This window comes from Bactrocera tryoni, chromosome 5 (genome assembly GCF_016617805.1).
Source record: "Bactrocera tryoni isolate S06 chromosome 5, CSIRO_BtryS06_freeze2, whole genome shotgun sequence".
NCBI classification, from domain to species: domain Eukaryota; kingdom Metazoa; phylum Arthropoda; class Insecta; order Diptera; family Tephritidae; genus Bactrocera; species Bactrocera tryoni.
Window position 1 is genome coordinate 432,792 of NC_052503.1, and position 17,750 is coordinate 450,541.

At 38.4% G+C, this 17,750-nt stretch overlaps 1 protein-coding gene across 1 annotated transcript in view; it reads right to left on the minus strand.

Moving 5' to 3' along the window:
* Nucleotides 1-17,706, minus strand: part of LOC120778240 (triple functional domain protein) — a 90,208-nt gene extending 72,502 nt beyond the window's left edge. The window contains exons 1-8 of the mRNA XM_040110000.1: nucleotides 16,275-17,706; nucleotides 7,808-8,363; nucleotides 5,650-7,743; nucleotides 4,789-5,594; nucleotides 4,604-4,722; nucleotides 3,610-4,461; nucleotides 3,422-3,543; nucleotides 2,531-2,734 (exon numbers count right to left, since the gene is read on the minus strand). Of these exons, the coding sequence (XP_039965934.1) occupies nucleotides 2,531-2,734; nucleotides 3,422-3,543; nucleotides 3,610-4,461; nucleotides 4,604-4,722; nucleotides 4,789-5,594; nucleotides 5,650-7,743; nucleotides 7,808-8,363; nucleotides 16,275-16,453 (4,932 nt within the window). The 5' untranslated portion in view covers nucleotides 16,454-17,706. The remainder of the gene's footprint in view (nucleotides 1-2,530; nucleotides 2,735-3,421; nucleotides 3,544-3,609; nucleotides 4,462-4,603; nucleotides 4,723-4,788; nucleotides 5,595-5,649; nucleotides 7,744-7,807; nucleotides 8,364-16,274) is intronic.
* Between the last annotated feature and the right edge of the window lie 44 nt (nucleotides 17,707-17,750).

Consider the following 17,750-nt stretch of genomic DNA (forward strand, 5'->3'; position numbering starts at 1 on the left):
TATGTGGAAATATTTATTGGAAGATGCTTATATACATATGTATATGAAAATATCAGCAGATTTAGATTCTATTGAAGTAGTTATGTAGGCATTTTAAAATGTCTGGCAGTATACTGTTATTGTTATTCTAAAGTTTTTAAATAACAAAAAGAATAGTAACAGTAATTAACGACAATATGCGATCGGTTATGATACGGCGAATTTTATTATTATATTATTATATATTCTATTTATCGCATATTTTTTCTCGTAGTTATTAGGATTTTGACAGTAATAATAAAAAAAACTTTTTCTTAATCCAGAGGAAGTCAGATTTTGTTTTTTATTTTAGTGAACTTTGCCAAAGAAGATGGTGGTAAGTTAAACTACTAAAAGAACTGAATAAGGACTGATGCATAAATTTGAAAATTGTCAAGAACTTATAAAATTTCATATGTTCTGTAACAATTATACTTGTATCTCAATTCAATTAATACTAAGCAAACAAAGTTCTAAGCATATACGTCGAAGCTTTGCGTATCAAAACAAACATAAGTATGTATTTAAGTGTATGCTTATAAGTAGCTACTCAGAAGACACCGCATAAATAGTATATTAGTTTACAGCACGGAGCTTTTGCTGGGGTTGAGAAATGCGCTCACGGTCGCTGTCTCTCTCCATCTCCATTTACACTCACGAAAGCGATGTTGTTAGATGCTCTGCATGAGCGCACCTGCTTGTGGGGGAAAAACGCGTGGCTGGAAAATAGTTACATCGTAGAATATACGATACAGATAATATATACCACCAGAGGGAACGACACCAAATTCCAACGTGAGGTAGGCCAAATGATGTGCTCACCCTCACATAAAAGCTGCTGTTATAAACAAATGTGGAGCGCACCAGGGAGCTTTCTTTGTAGCCTGCATTCATATTTATTTAATTTCAAAACTTATTTTATACCATATAGCCCAGTACGCTTGGGTGCATTGTAAGCTAAGCATTTGGAGCTTTATTATAATATAAAGATTGATACTACACAAGTTTTGGACGGAAAAGGAATTTGATGATCTATTATAAGTATTTTTAGGCAGAAAGTCGAAGAAGAAGCCACTTTAATACGCTAATTTTACCTGTAGTATGCACAAATATACCAAGTGATAAAATTTGACCCGCATTTAGTGAAGGTCGTGAAGTCATCGAACACTAGCCGCATGCGAATCGCTTATCCAGCGGTGGGATCTTAACATCTCTTATAATGTGGGTTTACGAATATGACTTCGAAATAGCTCAACAAACTGGCGAATGACGCTCCAAAAATGAGCAGAAAAAAATCAAAATTCGTAGAAGCACTAAGGGCAATCTCAGCCTAGGATTATAAATAGGATTAAATTGACATTCATTATTGAGTCAGGATACTATTTGGAAAGCGTTTATAAAGATTTGTTTTCGTCAGTCCGGGTTAAACTTGATCAGATGAAATGTATGAGTTTAATTTCGCTTTTTCATTGCTTTCAATTTGTTATTATTATTATTGTGGCGTTTCCTTTAAAGGGGGAAAACGCACGATGAAATCATCGAATGACAGCAAACAGGCGCCCAGCCATTTAAGCAAACAGTTGTGCTTACATAAGTATAGACACATCGATGGAAATATAAAAAAGCACTTGATCGCTTCAAAGTATTTTTATTATATTTTATGAAAATACTAGAGGACCCGTCCACGCTTCACTTTGGCTGATACATAGATAATACTACTACTACCATCTATATGATTTACCCTGGTTCTAAGCTACCTCCCCACCAATTTTCAGCCAAATCGGTTCAGCCGTTCTTGAGTTATAAATGGTGTAACCAACACAACTTTCTTTCATATTATATATATAGATGTGAGGTTGTTTTTATTTTATTTTATTTTTTTTGTTTTTGAAGAAATGAAATATTCAAATATTCCTACAGACATGAATTTGAAAAAATGCTTATGATTTGAAATATAATTTTTTTATTTATGAGTTGTATTAAATTTTAATATAGAGAGATAAAAAGTATCCTATGTTCTTACCCTGGCTCTAAGCTACCTCCCCACCAACTTTCAGCCAAATCGGTTAAGCCGTTTTTGAGTTATAAATGGTGTAACTAACACAACTTTCTTTTATATATGTATATAGATTGGCAAAACTTGGCATTTCATTGGTGACCACGACCACCAAGGTAAAAGTTATTGGCAAGTGTAGCTCAATACAAAAAAAAAAACACAACAAAGAAGAAACCGAGACAAAAAAAGTTATTCAAAGGAAATGTGATACAATTAAGGTGTCGGCGAGAAACAGAAAAATGAGGGTGTGAGTTTTCAAGTCTTTTTATTCTAATTGTTGCCTTATTGTTCTATGAAATGTGCGAAATATGCTAATATCCATTAGCATTGTTGCCGCAATTCAAATACATTGGAAGTGCTGATTGCTCATAACCGGTTGCATGAAGCGCGTTCTTCTCTCATTATTTTCACTTTTAAAGCGAATTTCATTACGGGGATGGTATTGAAATGACTTACCTTATTGTCACTATCTGTGGTATTGCCGGAACCAAAGCTGGCTAATGAGCAGCGATCATGATCATTCTCCGTCAGTGGTTCGTCTAAATCACGCGATGAACGTTGCGATGAGCCGGAATTCTTAGCCGGCGATTTCGGTAAGGTCAGCGAGGTGCCCGAAAAGCAGGTTTCTTGCATGACTTCCCGCATTTTCTTCACCCACACCTGGAGAAATAGTAAACGAAGTTAGAGAAGACGTTTTTTAACTTATAAAATATTGTTACACATAATAGAAATCAGCTTTTGTATAATTAAGTCAAATTAAGCCAAATTTTGTTCAAACAAGAAAAAACGTTCACTTCGGTTTCATCGACGATATAACCTTCACAAATAATAAAGCTTGCTATATAAGGACTTGATTTTGATAGATCAGTTTGTTTAGCAGCTATATGCTATAGTGGGTCGATCTGAACAATTTTTTCGGAGTTTGTACCGTTACTTTGGAAAAAAATTCATCCCAAATTTTGTCAAATAAAAAAGTTTTCGCTTTGTTTTGATCGGTAAGTTTGTACGATCGCTATATGCTTCATATAGCCGGTGCCGAATATATCAAATTATTTAATCGAATAAAAATTAAGAGGTGGCAGCCTTGTTAAATTCATTAATTAGACTTTTTGAAACTTTTATACATTGATATACATTTAAAATTCGTTTAGACTAACACTGAATAAAAGATTTTAAACAGTTTCCAACCCTACTTTAAAAATAGGGTTCAACCAACATTAGCTCATGTCGTATTGAATATTTCCAGGTTTTTTGACGGTACGTTTTCAAATAGGTGGCAAATTTCTATTTTATATTAAAATGAGCCAAAAAAATTGTATTAAATGGCTCAAATTTTGCTGTACCCACTTGTTTGGTCTCCAAGCTATTTGCCTTCAGCACAATACGGCAATCGGAGAGCATTGGCGAACGGCCTGTCCACACAGCGAACTTGGTTTCATCACCCTCGATGTGTTCGGTGATGCCCATATCTGTAAAAATCATCGACAACGAGTTAATACTGACTGCAAATTATTATTATTCAATATCTAACTAACCGGTTGTCATGAGTTTACTTTTGAATTGATATTTAACGGAACCGTTTGAATCCTTCACCTCTTTGGCAAAGAGTAAATACAATTCGAATAAGAATACACGCCGTTCACGACCTTTACGTATCAATTGCTTTGTATCCCAAGCTTGGAATGCATCCTGCAACACCACCTCACCCAAATTATCTATGGGCACATCACAGTTCTCCAACAATGACAAATGCATTGCGTCGTTCGCCTTCTTCGGCACATTCAACATAACCTCTAAACCTTCTTTGATTTCACCATGACTCTCCTCACAGCAGGAGAGTAGATCCTTGAGTAATAATTGGTATTTTGTAATGCGTTGTACGGGCTTGATGAGAAAAGCTGGTAGGGGATGTTCGACCTTGTGTCGATGTTGCAACTCATCGAAATATGTGCCCGAATGTTGTACCATCAGATTATTCGAGATCGGTTTATTTTTACAATAATACACATACATATCGAACTTTGTGGCCCATGTGACGAAACAATGCCCAACATCTTCGGGCATGGTCTCGTATTTTTCCAATTCGCGTAAAAATATCTTCTGATGGAAATTATAAATTTCACGTATATTGCCGAAGAGTGTGTCCTCCTTGCCGGCCAAAGCAGCTGGTACACTCTGTCCAGTGCGAAATTCTTCAAGGAAGCATTTGATGCAAGTCTCCAAGTCTTTTACATAGGTACGTTCAGTCTGCATTAACTCGGCCATAATGAACTCTTTTCTGCGTGCGGATTTACGCTTCTCTTCGTTAATCTCCTTCGATGCAGCCGTGGAGGATGTAGTGAGTTTGGCCTCCAGCGAAGGATCTGAGTGGCGATCGGTGGTGGAGCCTGAAATTAATGCATATTTGTTGATTTTATTATATATGACTGAAGAATAAATACAAAAGAACAATTTAAGAAATCAATTTTGTATAAAAGTCTAATCTCCAAGCATTTTGCTCTCGCTAACTGTTGTTTTACGGTTACTCACCAGAAGCAGAACTAATCGAAGAATTTGCGTCCGACTCCAGCGGCACTACCATTGACATGCCCAAAGACTTCTCCAACTGCTCTCTATAAGTGTCCATGCGATTGCTGAAGTCCTTATATCTGTTACAACAAAAATGGCATTAAACTTGAAATAAAATATTACAAGAAAAATTTAGCATAACACACCTTTGATCGACAGACGCAACCCACTGCTTGATAGCGCTGGCGTGTGCATGTCCTTTCTCCACCAAACTATCGGCCAGTTGAATGAGCAGCTTAACGCGCTCACGAGTTTCCTTTGCCGTGCCGCGAAATTCGTTGTGCTCTTTGAGCAGACCTTCGGTCTCTTCGCGTGTCTTACCCACCAGATTGGTACGTGAGGAGAGGTAGGCCTCGCCGGTGTTGTGTATCCATTCGATGGCTTGCTTAGCGCTACGTTCGAACAGCACAAATTGCTGGCACTGGTCCAGCGATTTCTTGCGTTGTGTCCAAAATTCGAGCACCTGATTTTCCTGCGTCAACAGCTTATCAAGGATGGTGCGTACGTGCGTCTCGCAGTTGCCCTGCGACTGATACTTGTAGTACTGTTGCGAACGGTTTGCATATTTAAGGAATGTTTCGGCGGTGCGTCGTGCCAGTGTACACGCTTTGAGGAATGCCTCCTTCTGTTCCTGATGCTTCGAAATTAGCTGCACAATAGTTTGAGCTTTATCACTAGAGCCGCCGCCGCCGCACCAATCGTCCTCGCGGCGATACTCACGCTCTAGGCTGTCGAGTACGGAGCACACTTGCTCCGCGGTTTTGTAGAAATTCATTGAGGCGGTCACCAGTTTGTGGCGTTCTTCGGCGTAGGTGACCAGTTGTTGCCACTTCTTTGTGACATCATCTGAGATTTCACGTATCGATTGTGGATCGTAATGGTTGGCATTGATGAGCGCGTCGGCGCGATATTTCACCTGTACGGCGGAGGTGTGTGTTTTCTCAATGGCAACCTGTGAACGTAATGAAAATTGAAATTTGAAGAAAAAATAATTGAATCAAACGCACCTGGAATTGTTCGTGTTCCTTGCGTAGCTGTTCGGCCTCCTGCAAACTATTGGGCGTTACAAAACTGGCCACCAGCATGGCTTCACCGTTGCGTATCCATGATATTACTTGATTGGCATCATTTTGAAACTGGCACAGCTGCACGGCTTGCTCCAATTTCGCGCGCTTCGCTTCAGACAGTTCCTCAAGATCAATTTCACGCTCGCCCAAAAAGTCCAAGAGGTACTGTATGCGCGCCTGCGCTGTGTGCGTGGCATCCGCCATCGAAATGATGCCAGCCGTTTCGAACATTTGCAGTAGGTCCTGTCCCTGTTGTAGCACCTCGTAGGTGGTGTTCTGAATGTCAGTTACGGAGTCGTTGTGCATTCGTATCAATTGTTCGGCCTTTTGGTAGTCACGTGACAAGTCGGCATGCTGCAACTCCTCCGACCAAATTTCTAACTGAGATGAGAGCTCCATTGCGTCACGTTCGAAATAGCGTAAACGAAGTATAAGATCAGCGCGATATTGACGCGCTGACCAAAGTTCTTCCAATTCCACTTTTTGTTTGGTTAATTTCTCTAAAGTCGTTTCGAGTCCCGATATGGACAAGCTATTCTCATCGTATTCGAGTGAGCGCATTTCCTGTAACAACGCCTCGCCTTGTGCAATGGTCTGCATGCAACCCTTGAGGGTACTCTCCTGCTGCTCACGGAATTGTTGCAGATGTCGCTCGATACCTTCGAGATTCTCCTGAGAGAGCATAGTTTGATCGGTGGACACGTCGGTGCGCAATTGATCAATCCAAGCGGTGACTTCTTTCTCGTGTGTGTAAAATATAACAGCCATTTCCAAGCGGCGGCGCCTTTGCTCAACGCGCTCGGCAAAACTGGCAACCTGCAACTCTAGCTCACGCGCAACTGAGTATATCTCATTGGGATCTGCCTCGCCACTGCGTGCCAGTTCGTCTGCTGCCGAGAGCAGTTTCTCCGCATTGCTATAAGTGTTCTGTGCCACATTTTCAAAATGCTCATGTGACTTTTGATAGACGCGTGCCTTCTGCAGGTTGCGTCCAATACCGGTATTCTTGCGCAAAAATACCTCACCATGATTCTTCAGCCAATCCAAAACTTGTTTCACATCCTCCTGGAAGAGGCGCAACGCTAAAGTTTGATGCAATCTGATCTTCTCTTGATGCCATTTCGCCTCCAGTGAGCGGTGATGTCCCAATATTTGGTGAATAACAGCGAGCACATGTGAAGCACCCTCACTGTAGTCAGCTGCCGGGTTCTGGCGCTCGTATTTATTAAAGCTACTATTCTTGCGGTGATCAGGTACACCAGGTGGCGGCGGTTGATTGCACACCTGCACCAGATGATCCAATTGGTAAAGTAGTTTCTTGCTGGTCGAGTGCACCTCGGTGTAAGCCTGACACATGGCTTCGTACAGTGACTGATGCGTACGTATTGCTGTTTCCAGGCTCTGTATATCCGATGGTAGCGGCTGCGAGGCCTGACAGGCGGCTGCCCAAGAGGCCACGCTATTGCAATACTGTTCCGCTTTGTGGTGGAAGAGTACGCTCAATTGCAGCACCGCCGTGCGTTCATCCAGACCAGCAGCGAAGTCTTTCCAAGTGCGATCGAGGCGCGTGGCTAGTGTTTTAATGTGTTGCGCAGCGTAATGTTGACTCTCAATGAGGCGTGAGGCAACGGCAAGTATGCGATCAATATTGACTGACACATTCATGGAGGCGACTGCGAATTTCTGATGCTCGTCCTGCAGTGATTTCGCCACAGAATAATTATGCCCGATTTCGACATAAGACATCTGAAAGACATCACGATTGTGCAATATCCAGTCGAACATTTTCTCGCAATCCTGCTCGAAGAGACGCCATTGAAAACACTGGTCTAACTTGGACTTCTTGTGTTGCCATAAGGTGAGCAAACGTTGTTGACCATTACGTATGAGGTCAACTTGACGCAGCGCTTTATTGATGGCCGCGGCCATGTCGGGATTATTGGTCGCAGCGCGAAAAGCTGGCGAAGAGTTTTGCGTCTGCGTTGAAGTGCCGGAATCACTGCCACCACAGTCGGCGCCGGAGCCAACACAGGGCTGTGGACGAAATCAAAATTTTATATTTTCATTAAAATTACATATTTCAACTGTATGCACTTACCTGTCTGCCAGGCACACCAGCGCTACCGGCATTCTTATTGATCTTAGCTAGCAATTTCTTGCTCTGCAATTCCAAATCTTCTATCGGCAGATTTTGTATTTTCTTCTTCATTTCGTTGTGATGATCGAGTGAATGCTTCGCGCCGTTAACATCTTCGGCGAAATCATTGCGCTGCAAGTCTTCCTGCAGATCGTCGATGCGATCGGCCATATCGCTCGCTTGCCAAAAGAAATCTTCGATTGCCAAACGCGATTCGGTCCACTGTTGGTGATCGTACGCCTGCGTGCCGTCAAAATCAGAAGTCAATTGATGCGCCTCGGCTATTTTGTGTAGGGCCTCGATCGATATATTCGATGTTTCAAATTTGTATTTATTTGTCGATATCGAAGCACGTTGCTTCTGCCAAAAATTATCCGGTTTAATTAGCACCACGTTGTGTATGTTAGCGCTGAAGTGCTCCTGCAGTACTTTGAGTATTGTCTTTAGGTTGGTGGAGCAATTGCCATTGCCCCGCATATCAATGATGACCGTGAAGCCGAGATTCTTCGCTGAATCACTGTGAAGAAATGAAAGAATAGCAAATTAGTGAAATTAGTTGGAGCCAAAATAATGTTTTACTAAAAGTGTGAAAGGCGGTAGACTGGGTGAAACGGGCGACCAAAAGAGAACGAGAGAGAGAAAAAGGGGCAGTGTGAACGTGCGAATGACTCGACGTGCACAAGCCGTAAAAATAGGAGCGAAAACAGCAGACTGCGCACCGGCATATGTGATTACACATGCCCAATGAGGCAATGAACTGCGACAGACATACACACACAACATATATTGGTACAGCGATTGTTTAAAGTTTGCATAAATTAAGATTTTTTACAATGAATTAGTATGCTGACACAATTTCTTTTCACTCATTTCTTTACTGTAATCAAAAATATTTGGATAAACAAGCTTTTGGCAAGCAATGGATAATACAGTGATCAAAAAGATCACGCAATAAACTTTAACACAAAAGAAGCAAGCATTTTCTATTTACATTAAAAGTTAAATAACAATAATACGACTTACGAAAATTATTAAATTATACTTTATAAAAAATGAACAAGTTAGACTTTTATTTGAAGGAATAATCAAAATTAATAAATAGTGAAAAGCATACATATGTTATATATGTATGTATAAGCAAAATTTACGAACTGTGCTACTACTTATCGACACATTACTGTACGTAAAATATTTTAGATATCAAAAATATGTGATCACGTTAGAAAACACTGATAATATTGTCTTTTAAACTAATTTTCCGCGATTTTAATAATTTTAATATATTTGTTTGATATTAGTTAACCACAAACCACAAAGTAATGGATATACACACCGTATAGGTACATATGTATGTATGTAGGTTTGTATGCGTATCTTAACTCTTTTTATGTGTTGCTTTGAATGCATAATTAAATAAGAATGTATATAAATGTTGAAATAGGAACCATGCGTCTATTGCGTCTGTCACACATTTGATTCTTTGGGAGCAGACGGCAAATAAAATGACGTGGGTAATGTACTCATAAATACGTTTTTTTTTTCTTTTTTATGGGCTTAGAAAACCCGTTGGTACCTTATAAGGGTTATATAAAGTAAAAGTAGAATCATTACGTGAGTACAGGGTGTGTGACTCCGTTCTACATTTACTGGATTTTGAAATCCCAAATTTACAATAGCATTTTCTAAAAAAATCATTATCTTCGGCTGGATGTAGTGGTACGCAGATGAGGAAACTCCAGACCTGCCAGAATACTGCACTCCGGACCACTACGGGATGCCTTTTGATGTCTCCTATCGATCACCTACACAGTGAGACGCTTATGTTCCCGGTTAAGGAGCATAGTGAACTCCTCTCCAAGCAGTTCCTGCTGGGATGTTTTCGTAGAAATCATCCTTGCAGCCATCTGCTTGGAACGGAACCGCCTCCTAGGAGCATCAAAAGGTTCTTCCTTGACTACGTCGACGACATCGTACAGTACGCCGACCGGACTTCGGACGAAACTGACTTTCGTCAGGTACTGACCGCCATTCACAGTGGAGCCATTAACACCATCACCGACTCCCTTCCCGTGAATGGCATTCTTGGAGTCAAACCACCACCCATCGCAGACGAAGAGCTCGAGTTGCCGCGAGAAACGCGAGTGACCCTAGCGCAGCTTCGTTCTGGATATTGTAGCAGGTTAAACTCCTACCTATACAGAATCGACCCAGACATACTCAATGTAAGTCCAGCATGCAACGAGTCTCCGCATGACACTGACCACCTCTTTGCATGCCCTATCAACCCCACTCATCTAACACCCTTTTCCCTTTGGTCCGACCCCGTCGAAACAGCACGTTTCCTGGGACTCCCGTTAGATGACGTCGATGACAACACAGATAGCCCTTACCATCCTAACAGGGACTGATAACCGTTAAAACAACAACAACCAGATGTGTTCACTCATGTCGTGTGGCCCAGGTGGTGGCCCAAAATTAAATGTTTTAAGTGTGAAAAATCCGTATGAAACGAGCACAAAATTTTACTTTGTAACTCATGTATATAAATATTTAAAATGTGCAAAAATGCTATAAAACATGTTACCAGCTTTTTAAAGTCAAGAAAAAAACAAAAGAAATAAAAGTTATTTTAATATTTAAACAAACACTTAGTCCCATTCGGAGAAGACTGTCTTTTTATGTAGGCGTTTTGAAACAAACGAAACTCGTCAAAAAACAAAAGAAATAAATAAAGTAATTGAAAATATATTGAACTTTATTTAGTACGTAAGAAACAAATAAATTATCTAAGTATAAAGTTTCGTGGTATCCAATAAAAGCCCAAAGACAACGATACGTCTGCCAGACGTATCATAACGATTTAAAGGGTTAAAAATAACGTTATAAGACAGGGTTAAGAACCTTAGCAAGGCTAGAAAATCTGAGGTTAGTAATATATGTATTTACTTAGTATCGATTATAGCAGCTGTTGTAGTAATTCTATAAACAATTCTAGTAAATACTTATATTGTGCAGAACTTTATAAAAGTATTTTCTAATTTACATTTCTTATTATACATAACTCTTTTGCAAAAACATACGTAGGTTCATATTACTCACACAACGCCTGTTTGTTTCCGGTACCAAGCACACTTAATAAATATAAACAGGCCCAGGTATATACATACATACATTGAACCACAATCAATGTATAAACATAGACAGCTCAAAACAAATTCATGAAATTTGACACCATTGCCGTGTACAAGGAAAGTGGAGTGCATCAACAAAAAGCAAATAACCGAGCATCTGTGAAAAACAGCAACAATATTCGAAATAGAAGTGCCGAATATATTTAAGTAAATAGATGTATTGTATGTGTGTGCGTGTGGTGATTCGAAAATTGCTGCTGGCGCACTGATAACCGACCGAGCATGGTGGCCATGCTGGCTGCTGAATAGAACTACTTGGAATTCGTACCCGCTATGACGATGTTATGAGAAAATGCTGATAAGAATTGTGGGCAGCACACAGCTGTCTGTGACGAGATAATTAGGCAGTTCGCTTGTGGTTTGTGTATTTTTAGAACAAAAGCAGCCTCAGTAAAATGCATCATTAAGCCTCGACAGTTATGTGATAATGCGTTTGCACTGATTTGATAAGAGAAAAGTGCTTCCAAAAGGTGCGCATTTTTGATGCGACAGATTCCAATCAAAAAAGTCACGCTTGTGTATACAGAAATAATCATAATCAAAATAATAATAATCAGTTATGTTGAGGAATGGAGACAGCAAATAAGGCATTAAGCTAAATACTTATCGGTCGTTCCGAATGTCGTCGAACCAGATTGTATGTGTACTGCAAGAACAAACAGTATAACAGTGAAATCTTATTATTAAAAGTACAATAGATAGAGCGTCACACCAGAGAACTAAATCATAATCGAATAGATATGCGGAGAGACTACGAAACATGGTTAAAATAAGCCGACAGTCGGGTCTACGTAACCAGAACATACCCGAATTTTTATACGAGAAGTACTGTCATATCTTTTCCCCCGCGTTAGGCATCTTTCCCCCCGCTATAACAACAACAACAACAAACCCCGTAATGTCTGAGGGCATGTTAGCGGAGAGTTAGTGGGACTATGCAAAGAGATGGACAGTGTCGGTACTCATTTTGTGAAAAGTCGTTTATAGAATGTAAATATGCAAAAGTTGCTCGGGTTTCCTCAGATAATGCAATCCGACAACCTTTTCTTTTTGAAGAACATTCTTGATGCAATATGTATTTCACAAATTCTCCTAAATAATAAACTTAACCCTTCATATCGACTAACGTTACGTATTGAAAGATTTCAGCGGTACATACAAACATACATACATATGTCATATACACTTGTACATTTACGTATGTATATACAAATACAAATATGCAAATAATTAATTAATTTTTTTCCAATATATTGTTTAGGGGTTTCACATAGACTCATAAAGTTCGAAAATATAGCGTTCAGAGTTGTATTTGCGTAAACTTATTTTAGTATGCAATGCAACAACAAATTTTTTAAACTAGTATAAAAATGTATCATTTTACGATACTTTATGACACGTTGAGTACCTCAATTATATATTGCATAGCCAAATATTCAAATAGTTTAATTTATAGTTTTTTCATGGTTGTACGTATCTTCTAAAACTAATCTAGATAGATATACATATGTAGGATAATATATATATATATATATATATACATATATATAAATGATCAGGATAACGGTCTGTCTGTATAAGCTATAACTTGAGTCAAAATTGAGATATCTTGATAAAAGTTGGTATTTGCGTTCCTTTGCAAAAAAAATTACGAGTTTGTAGATGGGCGTAATCGGACATCTGCCACGCCCACAAAACGATATTAACCGAAAACCTATAAAGTATCATAACTAAGCACTAAATTAAGATATAAAACTATAATTTCCCACATGGGATCGCAGGCAGCTGAGAACAGAAAATTTCAAAAAAATTGGCGTACTCTGGCCCTCTAATAAGTTTAATGTACATATCTTCTACATAAACCGTTAAACAGCATCCAAATTCGCCTTGCGCCGGGGTAAAAATTGGGCCCATTTTTAGCTGAAATCACATATCTCGAGATCTTATCCTATCTTACCTACATATATCCTGCTTCCCATATATCACAGTTCTAAATTAAGAATGAGTTAATATATCAGGATAAAGCTTTCCACGAATAGTGCAATTAAGGTGTGCCACCTTATGACTAAAAATTAGGTAAATCGAACCAAAACAAGAAAAAAACGTTAACTTCGGTTGCACCGAAGCTAAATACCCTTCATAGGTGCATTTCTGTTAGTAACTATGTGTTCAGTTTGTATGGAAGCTATATGCTTCAGTTATCCGTTCTGAACAAGTTTTTTAGAGATTACATTGTTGCCTTAAAAAATAACATATACCAAATTTCGTGAATATATCTTGTCAAATGTGAAAGTTGGCCATACAAGAACTTGATTCCGATCGCTCAGTTTGTATGACAGCTATATGCTATAGTTAACCGATCTAATCAATTTCTTCCGAGATTACATTGTTTCCCTAGAAAATAATATATACCAAATTTCGTGAATATATCTTGTCAAAAGTGAAAGTTGTCCATACAAGATATTGATTCCGATCGTTCAGTTTGTATGGCAGCTATATGCTATAGTTAACCGATCTGAGATTACAATGCTGCCTTAGAAACTAATATACACCAAATTTCGTGAATATATCTTGTCAAATGTGAAAGTTGTCCATATATGTAAGAACTTGATTCCGATCGTTCAGTTTGTATGGCAGCTATATGTTATAGTGGTCCGATATCGGCCGTTCCGATAAATGAGCAGCTTCTTGAAGAGAAAACGACGCTTGCAAAATTTCAAAACGATATCTTAAAAACTGAGGGACTGGTTCGTATACATATATACAGACAGACAGACGGACAGACAGACGGGCATGGCTAAATCGACTCAGCTCGACATACTGATCATTTATATATATACTTTATAGGGTCTCCGACGATTCCTTCTGGGTGTTACAAACTTCGTGACAAACTTAATATACCCTGTTCAGGGTATAAAAGTCCCTAGGTACTGCATATGTGGACCGCAGTAATTGAGTTTTTACCGAAAATATTGGTCAATGTGTTGGATTTATTGATTGAAATTCAGAGAGAATTTTCTGATCGTAGTATGTTTGTGTTCTATAAATGGGTTGATTCGGGACAACACTTCTTTTAGCCCCATATACTTAATATAAAGATTTTCGATCTTTCGGGTGACTTTATACCGCATATATCGGCCAATATGTGAGTTATCTTAATCAAATTGAGATAGTGTGTTTTTCTTATACAGTAGAGGCCCGCTAATCCGGACATGGCCTAATCCGGATTCCACTGTAATCCGGACACGGTTAAAAAACTCAAAATTTCTATTATGTCCCTTGTAATCCGGACCTGCATTCTCTATCCGTATTCTCTAATCCGGATCACGTGTTTATTATTCACTACATCCGCTTTTATGCTTTATTGGTTTAAGTTTTTTTTGTTTTTTTGGAACATGTGTATTATTTGTTATAACAAACAAACAGAAATTTATAAATATTTTTTCATAATACATAGTTCTGATATGTCTTTGGTAATCCGGATTTCCTTATATTCCGGATAGGGGCCGGTTTTAATTGATCCGGATTAGCGCGCCTCTACTGTAACGGTGCACATCTGTGCTCAGAATGAATAAAATCGGCTGAAATCTCACCCTAGGCTTTAATCCTTGCAAGAGTATAAAATGTTCGGTTATACCCGAACTTAACTCTTCTTTTCATGTTTTTCCAATAATATTGCCTGTGGCTCACCAACTATTTGTGAAAAAATATTTGGTCTTGCCTGGCCTTGAACAACTTCGATTTAATGCAGGGTATTTTATATATTTAGCTGCCTACATAGTTATGTATGTATGTATATACACTTATGCGAAGACATATATCATTTGTATTTTTGTGTTATTACGAATGTATTTATGCAAAGACGTATTTTCAGCGCTTATGGATTTCCTTAGAAATTTATACCACTGTGTGTTTTGGCACTGTTGTCGACGTTCGCTGACAATGATGTTTATGATGCCGGCGTAGTAGGAGGCGTTGTTCGTGGCACTGCCATCGCTTCGGCAGACAGGCAAGCAGGCAATAACGTCGCCAAAGTCGCGTCGCCGACGTAGCCACCGGCGTTGTTTTCCTCATTTTTGTAACTGTCGCCGTCACCTTCTCCAAAGTTGCCTAAAGTCTCGACATATCTTTGTAGTGTGCTTCTCCATTGCTGCTCTTTGTCTTTTAGATTTATTTGTTCTTGTTGTTTTGGTTTTTGTTCTTTCGTTTATTTTGCGTAATTTTTCACTCGTACTTTTTTCATTCGCCTTGTACATTGGAGCTGCCTTATTCTTTTTATTGTTCTTTTGCTTTCGTTTTTATTTTTAATTGTGCGCTTTGTTGGGGCGTTGCGTGCAATTGTGAGGTTCCTCACTGCCACTTTATGTATATAGTTTTAGTTTATTTTTTGTAGTTTTTAATTTGTGTAGTTTCCTTATACGTAAATTAATGTATTCGACAGTGGCGAAGCCTCTTTGGGAGGTTTTGAAGTGACAACATGCTCATGTAAATCTTTTTTGTGTTATTTATATTCCTTTTCATTTTTCATTTTCTTTTAGACAAAAACAATAATTCGCTTTCGTTTCCGAGTGCCTGTTTCAAAATTTTTATTACTATGCAAGCTATTATTTTTAGTGTTTTTTTTTCCTAAAACACAATTTGTAAAGGAGTTCACATACAATGTACAATTTACTACACACACGCATAAACAATTGTTTAAGCTTGAATATAGCGAATATTATATACCGGCTGACACACCATATGTGCGCAGGTTGCATTAAGCCTGAAGCCTGGCGCTTTGGAGTCCATAACGCATAACACTTAGATGAATCATGCTGCAATATGCAACCATGCTTATACAATCACGTGTATGAAGTGAAATTTCCCTCACCAATATTTTGTTCAAAAAGCGGATAGTGGAAGATAAGCTATGCAAAACCCAAGCGGAGAAAATGCTTGCAAAATTTGAGTGTAAAAACAAGAGAGTGATGCAAGGAAATAAAATTAAATAATTGGTAATTTATATAACTTTGCCCTCGACAATTCTGTGAACTGACTAAGGAACAGGAACTTAACTGAAAATTTTAGTTTTGATTTTAGAGATATTTTTACATTAAAGCTTCAGAACTGGCGGACAGTAAAATGCTAAAGAATGAATTGCAAAGGCAAAAACATTTACAATGTTAATAGTTAGTCTTATACATATTGATAAGGAATCTTGTATGGATATAAGAATTTTAAAATTATTAAATACTAACCTTGGTATCATAATTAAATAGCTAAGCAAACGACGTAAGTCCTCCGGTTTAAGTCGATCTCGTTTTGGTGTTGCTGGAAAGCATAACAAGGGACCACCTCGTCTATCACGACCACCAGTGAGGCATACAACACGCTCCTGAAGCAGTGTTAAAATATCCCGCGCCCTTTGTCCGTCCATATTTGTTTATATTTATGGTACGCAATAAAGGTTATGTTAGTTTCCTCTTTTAAGGTAAAAGTTCTTTGTTGGCAATGTTTACAGGTGCGTTAATCGATTTTTCTGTCGACCTTTTCACGGTTTTTACGTTCAGCAAATGTTTTCTTTTTTACCGCCATAACTAACTTCGGATTTTTCGTTGGTATTTTACTTCAAAACATATGTATGTGCTCACTTGCAACCACTTTTTAATTAATATTTTTATTTGTCACCTAACACCGAATGCGAACCAACAAAGTTGACTCATGCAATAATAAAAGAAAATCACAATATACCAGATTATTACAATTCACACATGGTGGGAAATTATGTTGTTTAATCAGATTTAAAGTTCTAACGCCCCTAAATTCTCCCCACAATATCTTTTTTCTCAATTTATTTTAATGTTTAATAAATTAATTAAATGTGACATTTCTCATTACACTTTCCAACTTTGTGCTTATTATATTGTTTCTCTGAGCTAATAATTTATTAATTTGCATTGTGCAATTATTACTTGTCGAAGATATTTCCGTTTACAATGCATCGTCTCATGCCTTATGTGCTACCCAACGTAGCCGTCACAATCGTCGTCGAAGTCGACGTCGGCTTCAGCAGCATTAATAAAACAACGTCAACAGCACCATTCCAAATTTTGGTTCATTTTCTTCTATTTTAAACTTTTCATTATTATTGTATTTATCTCTTTTCGGATATTCTTTGTGTTACTCTTCATCTTTAACTACAACTCATCATTCATTGGAGCATTGCTTCCAAAACACACAAACGCAAATTGAAAGAACGTTTTTGTAGTCGGTACTGGTTGCGGCCAGCGGACTGGTACACTGTCTGATTTCGCTGATTGCTGTTTAACTACTTGCCTATGGTTGCTTCTTCTTCATCCTCCTATTACACTCGCAACAATTTCAGTTTCCTCTCGCTATTCTTTTGCTCCTCCTGATGGTGCTGATGATGGTGGTGCTCCGCTGTTTTTTGCTGTCATTGATTTTTTGAGAAATTGTATATTGCCGGAAAACCACTATTCCACAACAAATTCGCACAATTTAAATAAAATTTCAATATCACGTAGTTAGAATATTCATTTTGCAGTTTCATAAGTTTTAAATTTTATCTATTTCTGGTTAAAAATTACAAATTTTGCAGGAGGATTTACTGCCCAATATGAGAACGAAACGAAACAATTTTTTTTCACTGGAGCTCTCTCCAAACTCTCCACTGTTGTCGATGACAACGAAAACACGAATGACGCCAAAGAAAA